This window comes from Typopeltis vanoorti, chromosome 9 (assembly GCF_054136105.1).
Source record: "Typopeltis vanoorti isolate ZY-2024b chromosome 9, IOZ_Tvanoo_1.0, whole genome shotgun sequence".
Taxonomy (NCBI): Eukaryota; Metazoa; Arthropoda; class Arachnida; order Uropygi; family Thelyphonidae; genus Typopeltis; species Typopeltis vanoorti.
The window spans coordinates 78,712,057-78,732,209 of record NC_143557.1 but is presented as its reverse complement, the minus strand read 5'-3'; the positions used below and the strand labels follow the sequence as shown (position 1 = coordinate 78,732,209).

Here is a 20,153-nt window from a genome sequence, read left to right as displayed (position 1 = left end):
ATTAACCAAAATATGTATTGAAATGAAACTATATTTAACTAACTACTACTACTACTACTACTACTACTATGTTCACTGGGCATCTACACATGCCGTATGGTCACTCCGATGCTCGGTGATTTCCACACCAGGCCTCGCCATGTAGTCCTGTTGTTTGCTTTTCTGGCGGCCTCAACTCTCTGAAGATCAGTCACTCCATACACACACACACACACACACACACACACACACACACACACACACACACACACACACACACACACACACACACACACACACACACGCCATCCATCTCATTGATGGTCTGCCCCTGTCTCTTTTTCCAGGAACTTTACCTTCTATTACTGTTCTGAGAAGACCTCCTTCCATTCTTAACAAACTAACAGGTATTTAATTTTTCTCTGTAAAAATAAGCAAACATTTAAATGTCAAAGTTACACCCTCAAAACGTGGTGTAATATCAGAAATTTCCCACAGAAATTATCTGTAGGTAAGTATGTCACGCTCCCTTTCAAGCTATTTCGCCACCCCCAGGGGGTCGCGCCCCACAGTTTGAGAACCATTGTCCTAAGGGATTGCAGCACTGATTATATTAAGAGGTTTCTTTTGCAAATTTTATTTTTATTCTAAGTATTCTTTCAGTTATCTCACTTTTAAAATCTCAAGAATTATTATTCGTGCACCTGCTTTGGCTCTCTCTTGTTTCTCTACTCCACTGAAATACATGCGATAGTTATTAAATTTATACATTCCTTTACAATTAGGAAACCTAATATGCTGGTATACCCGCATATTATTGTTGGTATTTGCTGTTTCGTCGTAATAAAAACCAGAGTAGCTTTCAGGACAAATAATAATAAAAAAATTGCCTACCACATTCAGGGGAAAACTTTAAGCATTTAAAGCAACAGTTCTTCCTTATAATGAAGAACTGTTGTCCTTGCAACCGTGGAAGAAATAAATGTTATCTGCCTGAGAACAAAAAAAAAAAAAAAAAAGCAGAATCCGAAAATGGATAAAAGTGGTTGCCCCTTCTCCAAGGAATCAAAGTTAAATAATATTGCAATTTGAAGTTAAATAATTCAAATGAAAACAATTATATGGGTTTCGAAATATTTACAGATGGTTAAAAAATATTGTAAATATTATTACTGAACAATTCAAATAAATTATATTAAAAAAGCAAGATTTTTTTTTAAAATAATATTTGGCATTCCTATCTCAAAGAAAAAGCCTGGATCTTTTACTGAGATCACTCAGGAATACTTCATAACGTTGTGCTCGAATTAATTCTGCTGATGTCAAATGGCTATAAGCAAATATGTTCCTACCAGTTGAGATTGAGTCAGTTCGTATGTCGCAGGAATCCAGTTACGAATAGGAATGAACATTTACTTCTCCATCAAATATTATTGACGTGTAGTTCCGAACAATAACTACAAGCGATAATATAGAGATTTATAGTTAAAGAAAATACTTAGGAATAAAGAACAAAAAATGGAAATAGACCGGAAAGAACTGTACAATGCGTGTGTCCAAGGACCGTAGTCCGACTGGTTAATATGAAAATACAAATACAGGCAATATAGTCACTAAAAAATTAAATGACTATATCTATCGAGCTACACGTTTCTATACGGCATGTTATTGAGACATTAGATTTGAGCAATTTGAAAAATTTACATTAGAGAAAATTTTTAATTTAAATAAGAAGTATACCACGTGTTGTGCGCTACAGAGTATAAAGAAACTTCCACCTTCTTGTCATGTCGTTTATTTGTTTTCGTCAGTGGAACGCTAAGTTGTAGTACATATAAATGTTTGAATTAAAAATAAATGTAGTAATGGAAATTATTACTGTAATATTTGCGAAATACCTTTCATTATAAGAGTTCCTAACAATGGAAGCCCTTTCTTCTATGTCTCTTCATGCTAGAAATCCTAAGGGATCTTCCTGTACGCCACTGATTTGACTGCAACAAAATACAATGTTATTACTGTACCTTTTGAAAACTGATGTAAATTAAGCGTGAGTATTTCTAAAACAAAAGAATATTGTTTAAAACCTTATATACTTAACCACAGTTGTTATAATTATTGTTATAGAAGCACCTCTCTATAAAGTCCGAAGACTCATCGCAGGAGACACATATTATCAACGCAATTTCTTTCATATCTCTTCTTGGATCATTGACAGACAAAGCACTCACAGCAGACTCTGGCAATGTATTCCAATTGTTCGCCCTCTTCTACCAACAAATCAAGTCATCACACCTTTGTTAACACTCTTATTCGATTTTCAGGGATGAACTCATGTTCTATCGATTCTAGCCAATTGCTGAAACATTTCCCCTGTATTAATCCTATAAAATCCTTTTAGCAATGTAAATATTTCTATCATATCTTCTCTTTTATACCTATCAACCAACGTTTTCAACCTACAAACCTTAATTCCCATCATAATAGGGAATTACACTCACCACCATTGATCACCCGCCACTGAATCTTCGCCACCACTTTTTCCTTCACGAGAAATACAGGCGATCAGACCTGAGCATAATAATCCAAAAGCGAGCGTATCAAACCTCATAATCAACAAGCAAATAATCTTCAACAACCAAATACTCCTACGAGCTATCTTCGCAACTTTAACAATATGCCCTCTGGACTTCAGCTCCCTATCTACCAACGCCCCCAAGTCCCCCAGTTTCATCAATTTCCTAGTGTAGAATTCCATGAATGTGGTACACAACTTGTAATCTTTTTTTTTTTTTAATCTCAAAATGCATAACTTTACACTTTCCTACATTAAACTGAACCTATTATCTTTTGCCATTACTGTAAGCTTATTTAATCATCCTGCGGGAGCTCTCAACATCACCTTGACTTTAACTATTGCGCTCCTATTTTTGCATCATCCGCAAACGAATTATAGGATTTAATATAAAGATAGCTGATTGTATTATCATAAATTGGTTCATTTTACAGCCCTTGCAAGAAAGTGAGTTATAAAATTAATACGATGTACAGAAAACCAATAACCAACACCTATGATTAATATCTGGAAATCGCACATTGCCACGACCATTACGTGTAATGTTAAGTAGACTTCATCTGAATACACTCTTAAAGGCAAACATCTAAAGCATCTTAGATTCAAAACACACTTCAGTACGATATTCTTCGTTCGGCATTAATCTATTCTACTACTGAAACTTTTAGTGTCAACTGAAAGTAACCCAGATCATAACTAGAAACAAATCTAGAGGTACTGCAATATGCAATAAACATACCGCAAATGTTACACCTTAGGCAATTATACATCACTATAATTTTGTTAATAAAAATCGATAATTCACTATCAAACAAGATATTTCTTTAATAAACAGCAAAAGCATAAACTATAGTTTCAAAATCACATAAAGTTGCAATTCATAAACACTTGGTGAGAAAAAAAAAAAAATCAACAGCGATCTTGAACACTAAGAAATGAAATCAACCCAGACAAATACAGGAATCCAATGAAAGTATATTTATTTTTCTACCGAAATTAAGAAAGTTTATTCAAAATAATTGTATAAATTAATCTTCGTGAAATAGTTCACATATACTAATTAATTAATAGTGATTAAAGGATCTTTGTGTATATAACATATAAATGGCGCTACTTAGCTGCTCTGTTTATTTTCTTAAAAACCTAACTTTTTCTAACTACACTTTTTGTATTTATTATGCTTCTCTTCTTACATATATGTCTATAATGATGATGATGTATACTGCTGTCTGTAACTTTCTGCATTTTGTAATCTGGATCAGCTGTTGCTTTTGTATTATTTTTCAAAATTTTGTTCTGTAGAGCGAAATTAAAATAAACTGGTTGATCGACTGCTTCCTTGATGATGAATCAGCAGATTTCGCAGCATTTCTAGGAAATTTGATTCGGTTTTTTTTTATCTGACGACCACCCATGAAAAGTTGTACCGTGGTGAGCTAAGTATTTTTGTCCATTTTTATTATATAATCCAGCAACTTTGCTCTGGAGACAAACGTTGAACTTTATAAGCCACTTCGGCCCTCCAATAAGCGGCGAGGAGATCTGACACTGACCGATGAAATTATCACACTGTTCAAGACAATCATAAACATCCACGGAGGGATTTGAAACCCAACAGACTATTGGTTGGGGAGTAGAACCAGTAACACTCGTCCAAACGAGGCACGCAAATACCTTACAATTCTCGAAGGATTTTTTTTCTCTCTGGCATTTCATGTCTGGTGGCATTCTAGAGAATGCACTATACCAATCATAAAAATTAAAAATGACAATAATTTTTTTTTTTTTTACTTAATCAGTCATTTCTCATTTTTCTATGAGGCTCAAACAATGAATTAGCATATCTGACCTAAGCTGGCACAAGAGTCGATTTGAAAATACTGCATGAATAAATAAAATAAATAGATAAACAAAACAACGTCTAATTCAATCACGTATCCAAATTAAATATTTATATAAAATACCAAAGTTATTAGCCATTAACCAGTTAACTGGCAGTCCATTTTAACTGATGGAGATCTTTCAAGAGCAGGCAGCAGTTTACTTTTCATCAGCATATCACAGAATGAGTTCCATCACACAAACTTTCCATTATTAATTTGATTTGTGAAACTCCTTAGCGATTTATATGATATTTACTTATTCTAACAATAATACAATTTGCATATTATATATAGTATTTGAGTGATTGTAAAGTGAATATTTCCAGTGTGCATATCTGCAGTCCCCCAACCCCCGATCAGTTATTACCTAACAATTCGGTTCCCCCCCTCCCCTCCCCTCCCCTGCTAACTCCTGTTTTGGTTGGTCAATAGCGTAAACTTTATTGCACACATATATTAGAATAAGTGACTTACTGTGAAGTGACATCTGATTAATAAAAACAGAATTTTAGAAGCGGTGAACTTGGGCTTTTAGTGTAAGTAGAATTCACAACAACCAAAGTTGTGTGCCAGCATCTGTGAATTTGATTATGGATTGCTGTATTTCCAACGTAATCAATTACAAAAGTTCCAAATTACATATTCTTTTATGGGCTATAATATAAACAAAATAAACTACCCCTGGCGGGATTCGAACCCGCAATCCCCGGTTTAGGAGACCGATGCCTTATCCATTAGGCCACAGGGGCTGTACCGAAGTTGTTTCTCTTATCATAGAGAGAACGATGCTTGTGATAATCCCTCTTCTATATCCTTTTTATGTTATATTTTCTTAGTGCCTGATTTTATCAGTCATTAAGAAATCTTCGATTGTGAATTGGAATTAGGCCTCATCAGGGACAGTCTTGCTAAACGAAACCAAGCAATTCCGAAACAAAATGTCAAATCTGAAATAATAATTTTGAGCACAATCTTGAAACCAAATATTTAGGCGAAAGGTACAGTGGAGCTCGAGTATTTAAACCAAATGTTTAACACATTTAAAGTACGTCATAATATACACAGTCGGAAACGATTATTTACGTGACTGCTTTTACCGACGAAGTGTGTTATTGTTCTGTTCAACGAGTAACAGAAGTCCCCTCCTAATATTTTGCGCTCGTGGCTACCGTTACAAAAGATTGACTTGGTCTCTCCCCATGCAAAACACAAAGTTTACGTAATTTATGAATAAGTCAATATGGTGAACCTTTATCCCACAGTTTCGAATACTATACTACTGAGTGACGGGGGAAAACTATTACTGTTAAGATTATTAAGCTAAATTAAAGAAACAAACTGACTTATGACAATTTAGCTGCTATTAACACAAACTGATATTGAAAGGGGGGGGGGGTAGGCTTCATAAATAAGAACAATTAAAAAAGCTTAAAAATAATATGATTATAAACTCCAAACGCCAGTACAGGTTTAGAAATTCGACTAGCAGAAATATATTTCTCCCTAAATTCCTACAGATAACTGTGGCTAGCAAATCGCAACTCAAAAATGTACCTGCACATGCACACACACACACACACACACACCAATGAAATATTCTGCAGTCCTTACGTGTCATTTGTAGTTTAAATTCATAGTCGTATTTAAGTATTTTAAACTTAGTTTGTTTATCAAGGATTGCTTTTTATGTGAGAATACATATTATAGTTAATGCCAGCACCTCTTGATTAAAAAAAAAAAAAAATGCTAACAATAAAAATTAGTCAGTGCTTTTTTTTTTTAAATTTTCTCTACATTGTGTACCTAGGACTTTATTTATTCGCCTTTTTTTTTTTAATTTCTCTTCAACGACAGTTTTCTCTCCCGCCCCCTGCTTTTTATCTTTGTTAGGCCTCTTATTTGAATTTACCCGTGTCAGACTAAACTGTTCACAAACTCTGACGGAGGAAATTAAATGGTCCTTAATTTAGTCTGCTCGGAGCTTTAGGAAGTTCCACACTCTTCTTGTTGTGCAATGTGCACAAGTCTGGGATGTTTTATACAATCAGCTATACTCTCTGATTCTCTTTCTTCCATTCGTTGTCTTTTTTCTCTGTATTCTTTCATTGGCTTCCTCCAAATATATTTCTTTTTCTCTTTCTCGTTTCTTTCCTTCTTTTTTCTGTATTTTTAATTTTCTCTCATTCCATTTCTACCTTGCTTCTCTCTCTCTCTCTCTCTCTCTCTCTCTCTCTCTCTCTCTCTCTCTCTCTCTCTCTCTGTCTCTCTATTATAACATTTCATGTTTGTAATTCGCTTTTAGGAAAGCTCCACTGTCTGGATAGCTTTGTAACTTGGTAACCTTTCAACGAACAAACTACTGGAGAGTGCAAAATGTTTTACCGATAAAATCTTAATTAGCACTATAATTGTACTGAGGTGGCCACAGAGTATAAATATATATATAAAACCGCGCGCAGGGTGCAGCCTAGATTTAACCAATTGGATAGGAGATTAAAACTTAATGAGATAGAATAGGAAGCCAGAAAAAGAATGGACAGTACTATAAAGGACGCATTGCTAATGTCGTAAGTGTGTGTTACGCTGTAAGTATTACTCGATTACAAACCTTGAAAGACGTAACGAAGCTCCAAACAAACTCTAAAATAGCATCATTTATTTTAAGAGCTATTGCTGGCGGTAGAGGGCAGCATCAAGGCCTTGTCATGGAGCCGCATAACCCATTTCTCTCACTACAGAAAGGAATTTCAGTATTGTTGAATGTAAGAATAGCATAAATAATATAAAATGTAATAGCAATTTATCATTATTATCCATTAATAACTGCTTTAAGATATTAAGTGTGTTGATACTACTAAACTTGTTAATTTTTTTCACAGGTGTTCCACAGAGCTGATGCCAATGGTAAGCCTAGCAGTGAAATTGTAAAATGTTAAGAACAAACAATAAGATCTCTTTATTGTATCTTCCAGCTATGCTAAAAAAAGTATACTAAGATTTAACATATTTTTATCTTTGCTGTTAAGAAAATAGTATTGTAGATTAAAACTGGCTTTTTTTAAAGCAAATTTACTCGCCTTAAATTGTGTCAGTAAGTTCACAGAATACAATGCTTCTATTATTAACCCCGTGACACGATAATACACGCAGACGACAACTTTTGTTTTTTTCTTGATTTAAAATGTTTCTATTTGTGACATAAAATTAAAATCATTTTCTGTTCATTATGGTTCAAATAAAGTTACTTTAGATATATAACAAATTTACAAAATATTTATATTAAAGATATCACCGATCTGAATTATCAAGCATTATTTATTATTTATTTAAATCAATTAAAGGTGCTTTGGGAGTACGTTTGACCCTTGATGAACGCGGGTCTACTTACACGCGTTTTTTTTTTTTTTTTTTTTTGAATAAATATATTAGAAACTTTTTTGGAGATTTGCGATAATTAAAAAAAAAAACTCGCAGACAACCCTGCGTAGCCTAGAAATATCGAATATATTAAGAAAAAGTTAAGTATGTCATCAATGCATAAAATACTGTATATGTAGATATAAAATTGTCATTATTAATATTATTCTATTTTATCATTTACTACCAGAAAGTATACATAAATCTATTATAAAAAGTTAAAATTTATCAAAACGTACGCACAGAAAAACATTTACAGACTGTACATGCAATTTGCAGTCGAGAGACATGTAAACAAACGTAAAGATGCAGTATTAAATCATAACTGCATAAAATTAATTGTTGTTAATTAGTTTAATTAATTAGCATAAATTAAAATTTTATAACGATTTATTCATTAGTGTGTAGGCTAGGCTACCGCGAAGCAGGTCGTATCGATTGCACTAAGCCACCATAAAGCAATTATATTACTGCTTCTTCCTTATCAATGCATGAAAATCGTTATACCTGTAAATAAATATGAACTTCTTTTTCACATTATCGTTTCATTTTTGATGTCTAGTGTTAGTAATACGTATAACATCTACAACGTTTTGTATCATATAAGACAACACTGATTTAGGTACTGACAGACATACGATTCATCTTGTAAACAGACGACGTAAACTTACGGTATCGATAAAAATATATTTTCTCTTCCTTATGATTTTCTTTAATGACATTTTGTTTCCTCTAGCTTACTTTATTATAAGAATATGGTATATAATACATCCATACCATTCAAAATATGTGTTAATTAATTGACTGTTTATTATTGGTAAGGCTTCCGGTCAACAGTAGGCTATTATTAGTTAAGATTTTGGGGAGTCAAAAGTTATACGCGGATTTTCAAACAACGCGGAGGTCGGAGCCCCTAACTCTCGAGTTGTTCAAGAGTATATTCAAAGAACATTCGATTATACTTGCAAATAGAATTATTATATTTACAGCGCGCACACGCACCCGCACACAAACACATATTTAAAAGTAAATTGCTTTAATGAATAGAATTAATTGTCATTACAGAATATTACATATTTATAAATATCATACCGTGCCATTCTTGATATTTAAAGTACTGATTATTGCAAAAGAAATTAATTAAAATCATTAATATATATTATTTTAATTTATATGCCAACATATAGTTAAAAAACGTACTAACAAATATTTCGGAGAGCTTACAATATAAAAGCGAGTGTCTTTTTAGGTGATGGTGTTTTGTCTCGCGATGAATTTGTTGATTTTTTCTGGGATGGTATCTTGACAGAAGGAGAACTAGAAGAGCTGTTTCATGACTTCGATATCCATAATACGGGGTAAGTTCCATTCTTTCACTGAATTGCATATTCCATTAGATAGATGAAGAGCCAAAGGCTTCAATTTGACCCTTGATGAACGCGGGTCTACTTACACGCGTTTTTTTTTTTTTTTTTGAATAAATATATTAGAAACTTTTTTGGAGATTTGCGATAATTAAAAAAAAAAACTCGCAGATAACCCTGCGTAGCCTAGAAATATCGAATATATTAAGAAAAAGTTAAGTATGTCATCAATGCATAAAATATATGTAGATATAAAATTGTCATTATTAATATTATTCTATTTTATCATTTACTACCAGAAAGTATACATAAATCTATTATAAAAAGTTAAAATTTATCAAAACGTACGCACAGAAAAACATTTACAGACTGTACATGCAATTTGCAGTCGAGAGACATGTAAACAAACGTAAAGATGCAGTATTAAATCATAACTGCATAAAATTAATTGTTGTTAATTAGTTTAATTAATTAGCATAAATTAAAATTTTATAACGATTTATTCATTAGTGTGTAGGCTAGGCTACCGCGAAGCAGGTCGTATCGATTGCACTAAGCCACCATAAAGCAATTATATTACTGCTTCTTCCTTATCAATGCATGAATCGTTATACCTGTAAATAAATATTCCATATTCCATATATTGGATTGCATATTCCATTTTTTTATGGAATATGCAATCCAGTTACCACTTGAACAATAACTAGTGAACATAATTTAAACATAATAATAATAATAATAATAATAATAATAATAATAATAATAATAATAATAATAATAATTTTGTTTTACCCGTAGCGCTCACTGCGTTCAAATAACATCAAAAACGTTTCGTCTGCTTCCACTAATTTAATAGTTGTAAGTTATGAATTTCCAGGTATTAAATTACGGTACGCAATCATTAAGGAAAGTTAACTACTGAAAAGTGAGAACACGATAGTAATAACAGCCTTCAGCCGAAAGCTTTTACTATTATCATGTTCTCTATAAATATTTGCAGAAGCTTACCATGAATATGAATGAACCACGATATTTCGATATCGTTTTAAGAACAGAGACAACTTCGCGGTCTACCAGTAGATGGCACTACTAATGTAAATAGTTTAACGAATTTGTTTACATTCCAATTTTTTACGATTTGGCGCCCCTATCTTTGAAATAAATACTACGTTCAAAATTAATTGTACAATTCTCATGATTATTTTTATTTTATTTTTTAGTTGATAAAAGACACTTTTAAATTGCAAGCATGAATTTAAAAATAAATATACGAATTTTAAAATTATGTCATAATTTGTTTACTAAATTTTCAAATATCTATTTAATTATATACTAAATTTCTTTTATATTTAATTATAAAATAAATTCAGGACCATAGAATGATCATTTAATTCCAAGAAGTTATCGTTTTCATCAAGAACTTTGTTTATTTACAGGTCAGTTGATGCAGCAGAACTTTGCGCATTTCTTTGGAGACATATTGGACCATTTGCTTCCGTTTTAGCAGCATTGGAGGATTTGAATTCTGCAGTTGGTCACGTTCTATCTAGTTCTGAAAAGGTATTCTAATTAGGATATGTGCCGCATAATCTAATTCATAACCATAAATTTTATTTTCAAATTAAATAATGCATTAATTATGTTGCTAGTAAAAAACAATTAGATTAAATAATATATTTATTAAATAATTCGCTATTTTTTTTATCAAACATATCCAGACAGAAATATCCACATATTATATATATTTCTTTTCGATTTTATTTTATTTGAAACTTTGGAAATTCTTGAGCTTCAAAACCAGTTTTATTGCAACAGTTTAAAGATTTCATTTTGATTTTGCTGAAATGCGCCAAAGTAAATTTGTTACATCGACTCTATTTTCTTTTGTACGCTCAGTGCGTAATTTTTATGTTCACTTTTGTAGCTAAAAATACAAATGTACTAATTGAGCCAAAAATATGTCAACGGCACTGAAGCTTAATACATATTATTTGCTCTTGGCGAGTATCTAAAGTTTGCCAACCTCTTTTCAGTCTCTTGTATAGTCAGCAGAAATGGATGCCACAGATTTTATTTACATGCTGTTCAACCGCAGAATGAGTTACTAGCTGTTCCGTATTATGTGAGAAGTCGCCTATTTTCAGTAGCAGATTACACTACAGGTATTTAGACTTTCAGGAAGAAAAGACAGAGAAAGAAAAATGTTAGATCCCGTTTTAATTACTCGTCTGAGTTCTAGTCCGCAATCACAGTATAACAGCTTTTGTGTTGGTATACGATGTTCTTCACTTCTCATGTTCTTCAGCATGCGCTTGAAACAAATTCGACTATTACGACGAATTAGAAGGAAACAGGAAGGTATTCAGCTTATCTGTAGTTTTGATTTTTAATCGAACTTCAGGTTTTCTGGAGTAGCTCATCACATAGAACACAAACTAGATCGATCCAAGCTTTCGGCTGACATGCATTTAATAAGGATGGTTAAATTCGCTATTTGAAATGCAAACTTTTATCGTCTGAAAGGCAAAAGACATTCTTCTTCCATATAATAGTCATTGTGTGAGATAAAAGTGTTTTTTCCAGCTAAAACAAACCTATGCTTCACGTAAACTATATCCCGTCCTCAAGATATAGTTACTTATCTAATTTAAATTCCATCTGAATTGTCCAAATTTACTCTAGCCTCTGAATTAGTTCGTAACTGTGCCATTATTGTCCTAGTTTGATATGTGGACTTCATTTACTTGGCCTAGCAACTTAACATTTTATATCATTGGAAAGGGATTCTTTCAGGGGGTCACTGCCTGAAAATACTAAAAGCTTCATTAAAAAAAAAATCGGAAGGAGCTCTTCCGTAAATTATACAAGTCTAATTTCAGGATTTTGTGCTACTTCCCTCCGTCTCCAAATTGTATATGATGAATCCTTGGTATTAGCAAGGATTCATCATATACAGTACAATTTATGGTGACCTCGAGAAAATGTATATACAGTATTTTGATATTAAATTTCGCCTTAGTTGAATCAAAGGACCAAAAGAAATCCTGACAAATTATTAGATAAAGATAAATAGTATTCATTATAAAATTGTACGGATTATCGGCATTCCTGTTAAATACTACCTTAAGGAGAAATATACACCTGGGGAATATTTACACGTACAATGCAGGTGTAGGAATACACTTACATGTAGGAAATATACACCTATCCTTCAGGAGAATCCCGAAATTCCAGAGGACCAACTGTAGTTGTATAATTATAAGGATTATGATTATGTAATAATTAAAAGCGTAATGGCAATAAAAAAGGATATTTCAAAGCACCCCATGCGTACTGTGGGGAGACAATGTGAACTAAATCCAGAAAGCAGCTAACGTGGCACAAGAACTCAAGCACAAATTAACTTTTTGTTTTTGTTTTTGAAGAAGAATTAAAATTGACAAAATTATTCCGAAGCTTTGTAATTATATATAACACCTCTACCCTACCCTTCATGTAGAACAAACTATTTTTACCTTCGTTGCTGATATCTGCAGAGTGTAGAATGGAACTGATGCTGTACATATACCACGAACTATTATGAACTGTGCACAGTTCATAATAGTCCGTGAGAGAGAGAGAGAGAGAGAGAGAGAGAGAGAGAGAGAGAGAGAGAGAGAGAGAGAGAGATGTTCACACACAAAATAAGAAAATGTCCATTTTTATTTTTTATTTTTGAAATATATATATATATATATTTTTTTTTTTTTATTTCAGAAATATCCTACCTATCTTATCCCTGAACAATTTGTAATACGTTTCATGTTTCGAGAAACTCAATTTCAACTTGCTCGCTTTTCTCAACTACTAGATGGCACTGCATCGAAATTAGACGAGGAAACTATTCCTATCATTGACAGGTAAAAATAATTTAACTTTTTTAAACTTATATTATTATTAAAATCAATCAAAATTTTTTTATTATCAAAAGCAAAAAAAAAAAATTGTGTGTGTGTTGATTAGATAACTACCTTACTGCGATACATGAACTTACTTATGGGTATTATGTTATGCACACACACACACACACACACACACACACACACACATATGCATATCTCTAACGACTTTTCATTTCCTAAAGTGAGTATATGAGACCTCTTTTAGCACTGACTTTTGGAAATTGGTAGGCAGCAAGTTTCCAGCCTTAGTTATTTATCAAGTAGTTGAGTTAACTTCTACTGATAAGTTGTGGACTTTTAGGTGATAAGAATACGAGTGACAACCGGCACCATGGCATCAGTTATCTTAACTCTAACTGGTATTATTATAGGAAAAAGTGTGAGTTATTAAGTTGCCTTTTCTGAGCTGTGGAGTTAATACCCGCATTTACGAGAGAAAAACACTACTAAAAAAAAAACAGTAACTTGGGAATCAATTGAAAAAAAGTTAGGATCAATAAAGCAGTCTATAATACAATTTAGCGTTATATATTGCTTTTATAGCCTTATGTCAACGTCACAAGGCTATATAGGCGACAGTCTGAATGTTATTATGCAATGTAATTTTTTTAGTAGGATGGCCCTGTGAAATATATGTCAGTATGCTAAAAACAGCATCAAGAATTTCGTGTGTACACGAAAAATACCTACGCAAGCGACTTTATTCTCGTTGATATCTCTCTGTCAGGCAAATGAAAAATCCAGAACATACTCTTTAAAAATGAAAGCAAGAGTTTATAGCAAATGAAGTCATCCGGAAGTACTGGCAGTTAATCTAGGTATTTTATTAAATTTAGAAAACTTTAATTTAAGTATATTTAAATACGTTTAAGTTCTTATAAATTATTTTATATTAAAAATGAGTACATATTTATAAGATTCCACCCAAAATACTAGTATGAATGCATAGTTTATTTTAAATTATAATGTATCCGTTGTGTGTGATCATAATGTTATTTGGCAATAACGGTAACAAATTATTCATGGGTCCTTTCCTTCATATTTTACAGACAATCTCCACCTCCATTTAAAGTCACATCAAAATCACTTCAAATGTGTCCTACAGTGCGACCACCTGTAAGAATCAAACGGCAAATGGTTACACAGACTTCCCTCCACTTGGAAGGTATGGTGATATTTTCATTTCTGAATATTTAAATATGCAAAATGCTACAATGAAAGAAATCGGATAATGGCTAATCAAGCGATAAATAATATCGTATTTGTTCACTTATGAGATGGGTTTCTTCCATAAAAATATCTCCAAAATTGCTATAACAATTTGGATTTTTTTGTTTATTAGCCTTTTTTTTATCTAAAATTAATAGTGAAAAATGTTTAGGACATCAGTTTTGTGTTACTGTGTCTTCTTTTAGTTAGGCTTTGTTTCCTTGAAGCCTAACGGTTTTTATTTTATTTGGCTGCTACCAGTGGCGGCCCGTACATAAGCACTGCGCCACTGCAGTATCCCCACGGAAAAAAATAAAAACATTAAATTTTGTTTGTGTTTATAAATACTAACAATGCTTACAACATTATATAAATGCAATACAACATGTTAAAGGTTACAGCTTATGTTTTGACATTGATTGAATAGTTAAAACTTGGAATTGTTCGATTAACGTTTTAGATTATGAAATAAATGCACTGCGATCTAACGCCGATAGTTTGCGATTGTCATCGCACGTTACGTCATTCCCAACTGTAACTGCTCAAACGGCAGTTAGTATGCTTACACGCCTTATTTCTGTGAGATATGAAACGTCTATTATTGGTGCGTGTGCGTGGTTAACTATTTTTTGTAAATCTTATTTTATTTTGTTAAAATAACATATAATTATTTATTATAGATACAAGGCTGAATTATGGTGAGTGTCACTGTGAAAATATGAAAAGAATTATAGTTTTTCAATTATTGTTACACGAAACAAATGCACTGCGATCTAACGCCGATATTCGTTTGCGCTTGTCATTGCTATTGATACGAAACTTTTATTATTGGTGTTTGTTCGTGGTGAGGATGAAATATTTTTAATAAAGCAATTTTTAATATGTAAATTTATTTATTAATAAATTCGTTACGGATTAGAAAAAAAATTTTTTTTTTTTTTTTTTTTTTTTTTTTGTATATGCAGCACTTCCAATTAAAATTTTCACTGGCCGCCACCTTATATAAGTAGCTCACACTTTTTTTTTTTCTCCATAAATTTGAAAAACCAAAATACTGCTTTTTCTTGCTTAACATTTAATCATTCTGATAACATTTTGGAAGTGAAGTAAACTATTCTGCACTTTTCCCTCTTTACGAGTTCATCCACATATTGTCACTTAAAGTTTTGATCTAATAATATTCCTACAAATAACCAGTGGAAGATCCTCCATAAGGGCCTGCAGGGCTGCATTGAATGCAGCTCCAGCGTTGAGTATACTAGCCAGTACTACTCGTTAGTATACTCAACGCTGGAGCTGCATTCAATGCAGGCCTGCAAGCCCTTATGGACGAGCCGCCACTGCAAATAACTGTTTATTCTGTGAACTTCTAAGAAACATCACGGTGAAAGTCAAATCTGGTACCATTTATCCATTCCTCATCAGTTCGATATGGATTGAGTCCTCTAATTAGAGGTTTTAGGCAATTAATGGAGCCTGCTTGTCATTTCTCTGCTGCATCCCTTAATGACCAGTATTTTATGTCTGTACAACATCACCGATTTTTGTGTATAGTATGAGAGAGAGAGAGAGAGAGAGAGAGAGAGAGAGAGAGAGAGAGAAGTGATCAGTGTACCCTTCATTGCTGGATACATTATTAAGTAGCTTACACCCAATGTTACAATTCATTTGATAATTAACTAGTGGCTTCTGGTTCAACATAAACTTCATTACTCATTATGTTTTGTGAATCAACTTTTTCCTAATTTTCAAATTAACTCTCACCCTTTTTCCTAAAATAACTTTGAAATTTTTGGCAACTTAAGTTCTATGGCTTATGTAATCCAAATCATTGTTTCAGAAAGAACCGGAATGGCTACTAAAAAATTTTAAAAATTTTAAATACGTGGAATCATAACTGGATGTAATACTATCACTTATCTAATTGTAGGCTTGAAGTAGCAGAGCCCTTCAATATTTCCTTCCAGTATATGCAGTATGGATATTTTTGAAGATTCTTCGTGAAGTCACATCAAACATCATAAAGAAACAAAAATTTTCTTCCTTTTGAAGCTGCAGATTTAAAACGGTTATTCCATGTCCATCCTTATTTCAACCGAATTGAGTAAAAAATCTTCATTTATATGACTTAGTAAATAATCTATTATTGCACATTCGATAATTCGTCCTAATTCATCTTACCTTTAACAACAGGTAAAAAATGCATTATATTATCAAAATTCACGTCACACTCCTCCAGTTGAAATCAAAGTCAAACAGTTGCTATATATAGTATTCAACAGCGTTTGACACATTATCTTTAAAATTGTAATATTTGCATTAAAAATCCTCTAATGCCTTCTTAGAGTTAAAGGAGTTCCTCATAGAGTTCCTCATAAACGGTTTCCTCCCTCAGTCATTATTGAGTAGGACTTAATTTCTACCCATGATTTGTAAATTTACGTATAATGAGAGTACGGTAGACAGTTGCACCCACCTCTGGTTGCCAACTCCAAATTATATTATTTTCTGAAATATTGAGAATCTATAGTGGATTTGTCACGCGTTTCCGAAGCAGAAAAAGAAAATCCTACTTGACTGTTCCAAATATCAAGTGATTCAGGAACTGACTGAAGAAAAAAAATTCTAGAAAAATTTCTAAAAGCTATGGAAAAAAACTTTCTCTAGTCGGTAACTAGAATCTAGCCTATTACACAAACATCTCTTTTTCATTTTCAGTATTAAAATGCATGATTTCTGTTAATAAGCAAACATACTAAGCTATAATACAACATCATCTATGAATCATCTTTTTTTCTGGTACACGAAATTGGAAATCAAACCGTCTGTGTTACATGCTTGTTATAAGACAATCGCGACACATGATTTTTATAAACAAATAAGGAGATAATACTAAAAAAACTGTGCTTCTAGCATTATTGTACAATTACCCATTCATTATTACAGCAACCTCATCAACAACTGAACTCTGAGATATTCCCCCTCCCATCTTCTGCATGGTAGTCCGTTTTCTTGTTGTCATTTGCAACAGCTAATTCAGCACAATTTTGAAACGTTTCGCATAAAAATGGTGCGATTTAAGCCAAAATTGTATCTCTTGGCAATTTTAGACTCCATGCGTTTGCACACCACGGCGCTTAACCGCACAAAGGAAGACTTGCTTTCGATTCTAGTCGGCGACTAGAGGAAATTTTTCTAAGCCTTTTTTCGACCGTTTCCCGAGTTAGTCGATCTCTGGCACGGGCAAGCGGGTTTTTTCTCCCAGAAACTCGGGTTTTTCGTCCCATAAACTTAAGAAAATCGACCGTAGAACCCACATTATTTCAGACATTAAATATATCGTGTTAGGGTTAGGGACCACGAGATGGCGGCTCATGTTGAGCCGTCTCTCTTCACTGTGTGCTGCTTAATTAGTGATAGCCTTTGGCCATTTATCTCTGATTGGGTACCAGTGGAGATTGAACTGCCCACTCAGTCTCCAAAAGTAGATAGGGCTAACTGGCCTCGCTTACTCCCTGTATACTGGAATAAAAAGGCGTGCTGATTTTTTTTTTTAATACCAGATTCGTTAAAATTTGGTCATCAAAAGCAAAGCAATGGTGTGTGCTTAGACGGAGAAAAAAATCCAATGGATGTTTAAGTATTTTGGGAAACGCCTAAAATGATTGCATAATGCTATTTTTCTTTCTTCTCTTAAAACATGTGCCTTCCTGTAATTAATACTCCTTTTAGAAGCGAAGATGAATGGCCCTCCAACATCTCAGGAACAAGCAAAATGTACTTTCATTTCATTCAGGATTATTAATACTTAGATAAGAATTAGTTACATGAGATGCCCATGCAAAACGGAATACAAGATGCATTCGCCTGAATTGCGTTTTGCCATTTCTGAGGAGTGTGATTGTTCTGTATTTAGGCAGCGTGCTTTTTTGCAAAAAAAAAAAAAAAAGCACACGCTGCCTTTCCATCTTTATTAATGCTCAATATTATATTTAAATTGCCATGGATTTTATAAGGCGTTTAAGTACTTGGCGAGCAGGAGCACAGTTATCGCCAATTCTGTACTAAAGAAAGGCTGGACTGTGTATATAATGAGCCACTGATTAAACTAAGTCGTGTATCAAATGAAGCCTAAAAACGATGATTTTGAGAAAATAATGAAGTTAACTCCAACATCTTAAGATTTCATAAGAAGTCCATGATTATCTTTTGGTTCCATAAAGATGAGGGAAGGCGAGTATTTTGCCTTTCGGAAGTAATTACGCAGTGACTCATATCGATCCTACGCAATTTCACTGTAAAAATAAATACAGTGGCGTAGCTAAGCTTTTGCCGCCGAGGGCCGTCCCTGAGTTTGTCGCCCCTTCTCAATACACACCAAAAATGCTACAAATAGTCAAAACGACGTATAGGGAAATAAATTAAAACACTGTTTATTTTTGAAGTAAAACTTTAATTCCAACATTCTAAAATGTTATTTTTCTTGCTTTTTCGTTAGCAAAATCGTCGATGACATTGTCGAAGTCTATTTCATCACTCAGTTGTTGTTCTATGGACAGTATGGCAAGATTTGTTAAACGCAAAGTGCTGCCCCTCCATCTATGCCCCTGCATAAATAAATAAAATAAATCATCTGATGTATTTTATTCCCCAAAGGAAATAAGACTGAGCTCCCTAACTAACGTTTTCGTACGACAGAGATATCATACGACAAGCAAACAAGCAAGTAGTAGCAGTAAGCCCACTAAATTAGATTTCCTTTCGAGCTCTAAAAAGTGTAAATCTTTAGGTATCAATAATCACATGTGTCTCCCCATGGAATTTAATTTTATACTTATCTATGTGACTGTCACCTGGCAGTCATTGATTAATATAGAGTGTTTGTAAAGTGTTTATAGAGAGTTTATTAATATAAAGCCTCCGTAGCGCAATTGGAAGAACCACGGTACATTGTGCCCTTCGATTGGAACAAGTTTTTATCTGGACGATTATCTGGAGGAATCTTTATCTGGACGATTTCAATCGAAGGTGAGTTAGCCGATCTCATACGGAGGTAACAGGGTTTTTTCTACAGGAAACTCGGGTTTTTCATCCCGCATACAGACAAATCGGCCCTTCAGAACACACAATTTACAGACAAAAAAATACTAGTTGTGGTGGTGGTGGAGGTGGGCGGTAGATAGCGTTGATGGAGATGATTCGTAGTAGATGTTCGGTGTAGTGGTTGAGACAGTTGTAGGTGTCCTCCCGCGATGAGTTTTCTCACTCCTTGGAGGTATCAGGAATAATAATAATAATATCACTACATACAGAAAGTCGAGCCGTTAGACACTATTATTTCTTCCATAAATAACGATGGAATACGGTAGACAGCTGCCGCCATCTCGTGCGGCAGCTGTCTACCGTAATTTTAACTAATTTAAGTTATTAATTTAAGTGAAACTAATTTAAGTGAAAGCATGTGATTTTCAAGCTCAGGTTTTTCACTGTATAATTAAAAAGGCGAGTTCCTATGGGGGGGGGGGGGGGGACATTGATCGAAAAATTCTGAAATTGGCTAAAAAGGTATAGAAAATTTCTTTAGCAGATGACTAGAATCGTACGAACTTATACAGTTGACTCTCACTACAGCAACCACCACTAACAAATTCGCTCACTATAACAAACTGCGGAAAAAAAAGTTCCAAAGAAACACTCTATATCTAGAATGCTATGTTAAAATAATATTCCCTTTTGAAAACTATCCATTACAACGAACTCCTCCTGTGATCCCTGCCAGTTTACG

The 20,153-nt window shown here is 33.4% G+C and overlaps 1 protein-coding gene and 1 non-coding gene across 2 annotated transcripts in view; one reads left to right on the top strand and one right to left on the bottom strand.

Moving 5' to 3' along the window:
• Nucleotides 1-5,113: 5,113 nt before the first annotated feature.
• Nucleotides 5,114-5,186, bottom strand: TRNAR-CCU (transfer RNA arginine (anticodon CCU)). The gene has a single exon. It is a non-coding gene; the product is annotated as a tRNA-Arg (tRNA).
• A 1,935-nt stretch (nt 5,187-7,121) lies between these two features.
• Nucleotides 7,122-20,153, top strand: part of LOC150103176 (N-terminal EF-hand calcium-binding protein 1-like) — a 60,705-nt gene continuing 47,673 nt past the window's right edge. Inside the window, exons 1-6 of the mRNA XM_090397942.1 lie at nt 7,122-7,199; nt 7,317-7,341; nt 9,104-9,212; nt 10,655-10,778; nt 12,975-13,117; nt 14,209-14,324. Of these exons, the coding sequence (XP_090254068.1) occupies nt 7,143-7,199; nt 7,317-7,341; nt 9,104-9,212; nt 10,655-10,778; nt 12,975-13,117; nt 14,209-14,324 (574 nt within the window). The 5' untranslated portion in view covers nt 7,122-7,142. The remainder of the gene's footprint in view (nt 7,200-7,316; nt 7,342-9,103; nt 9,213-10,654; nt 10,779-12,974; nt 13,118-14,208; nt 14,325-20,153) is intronic.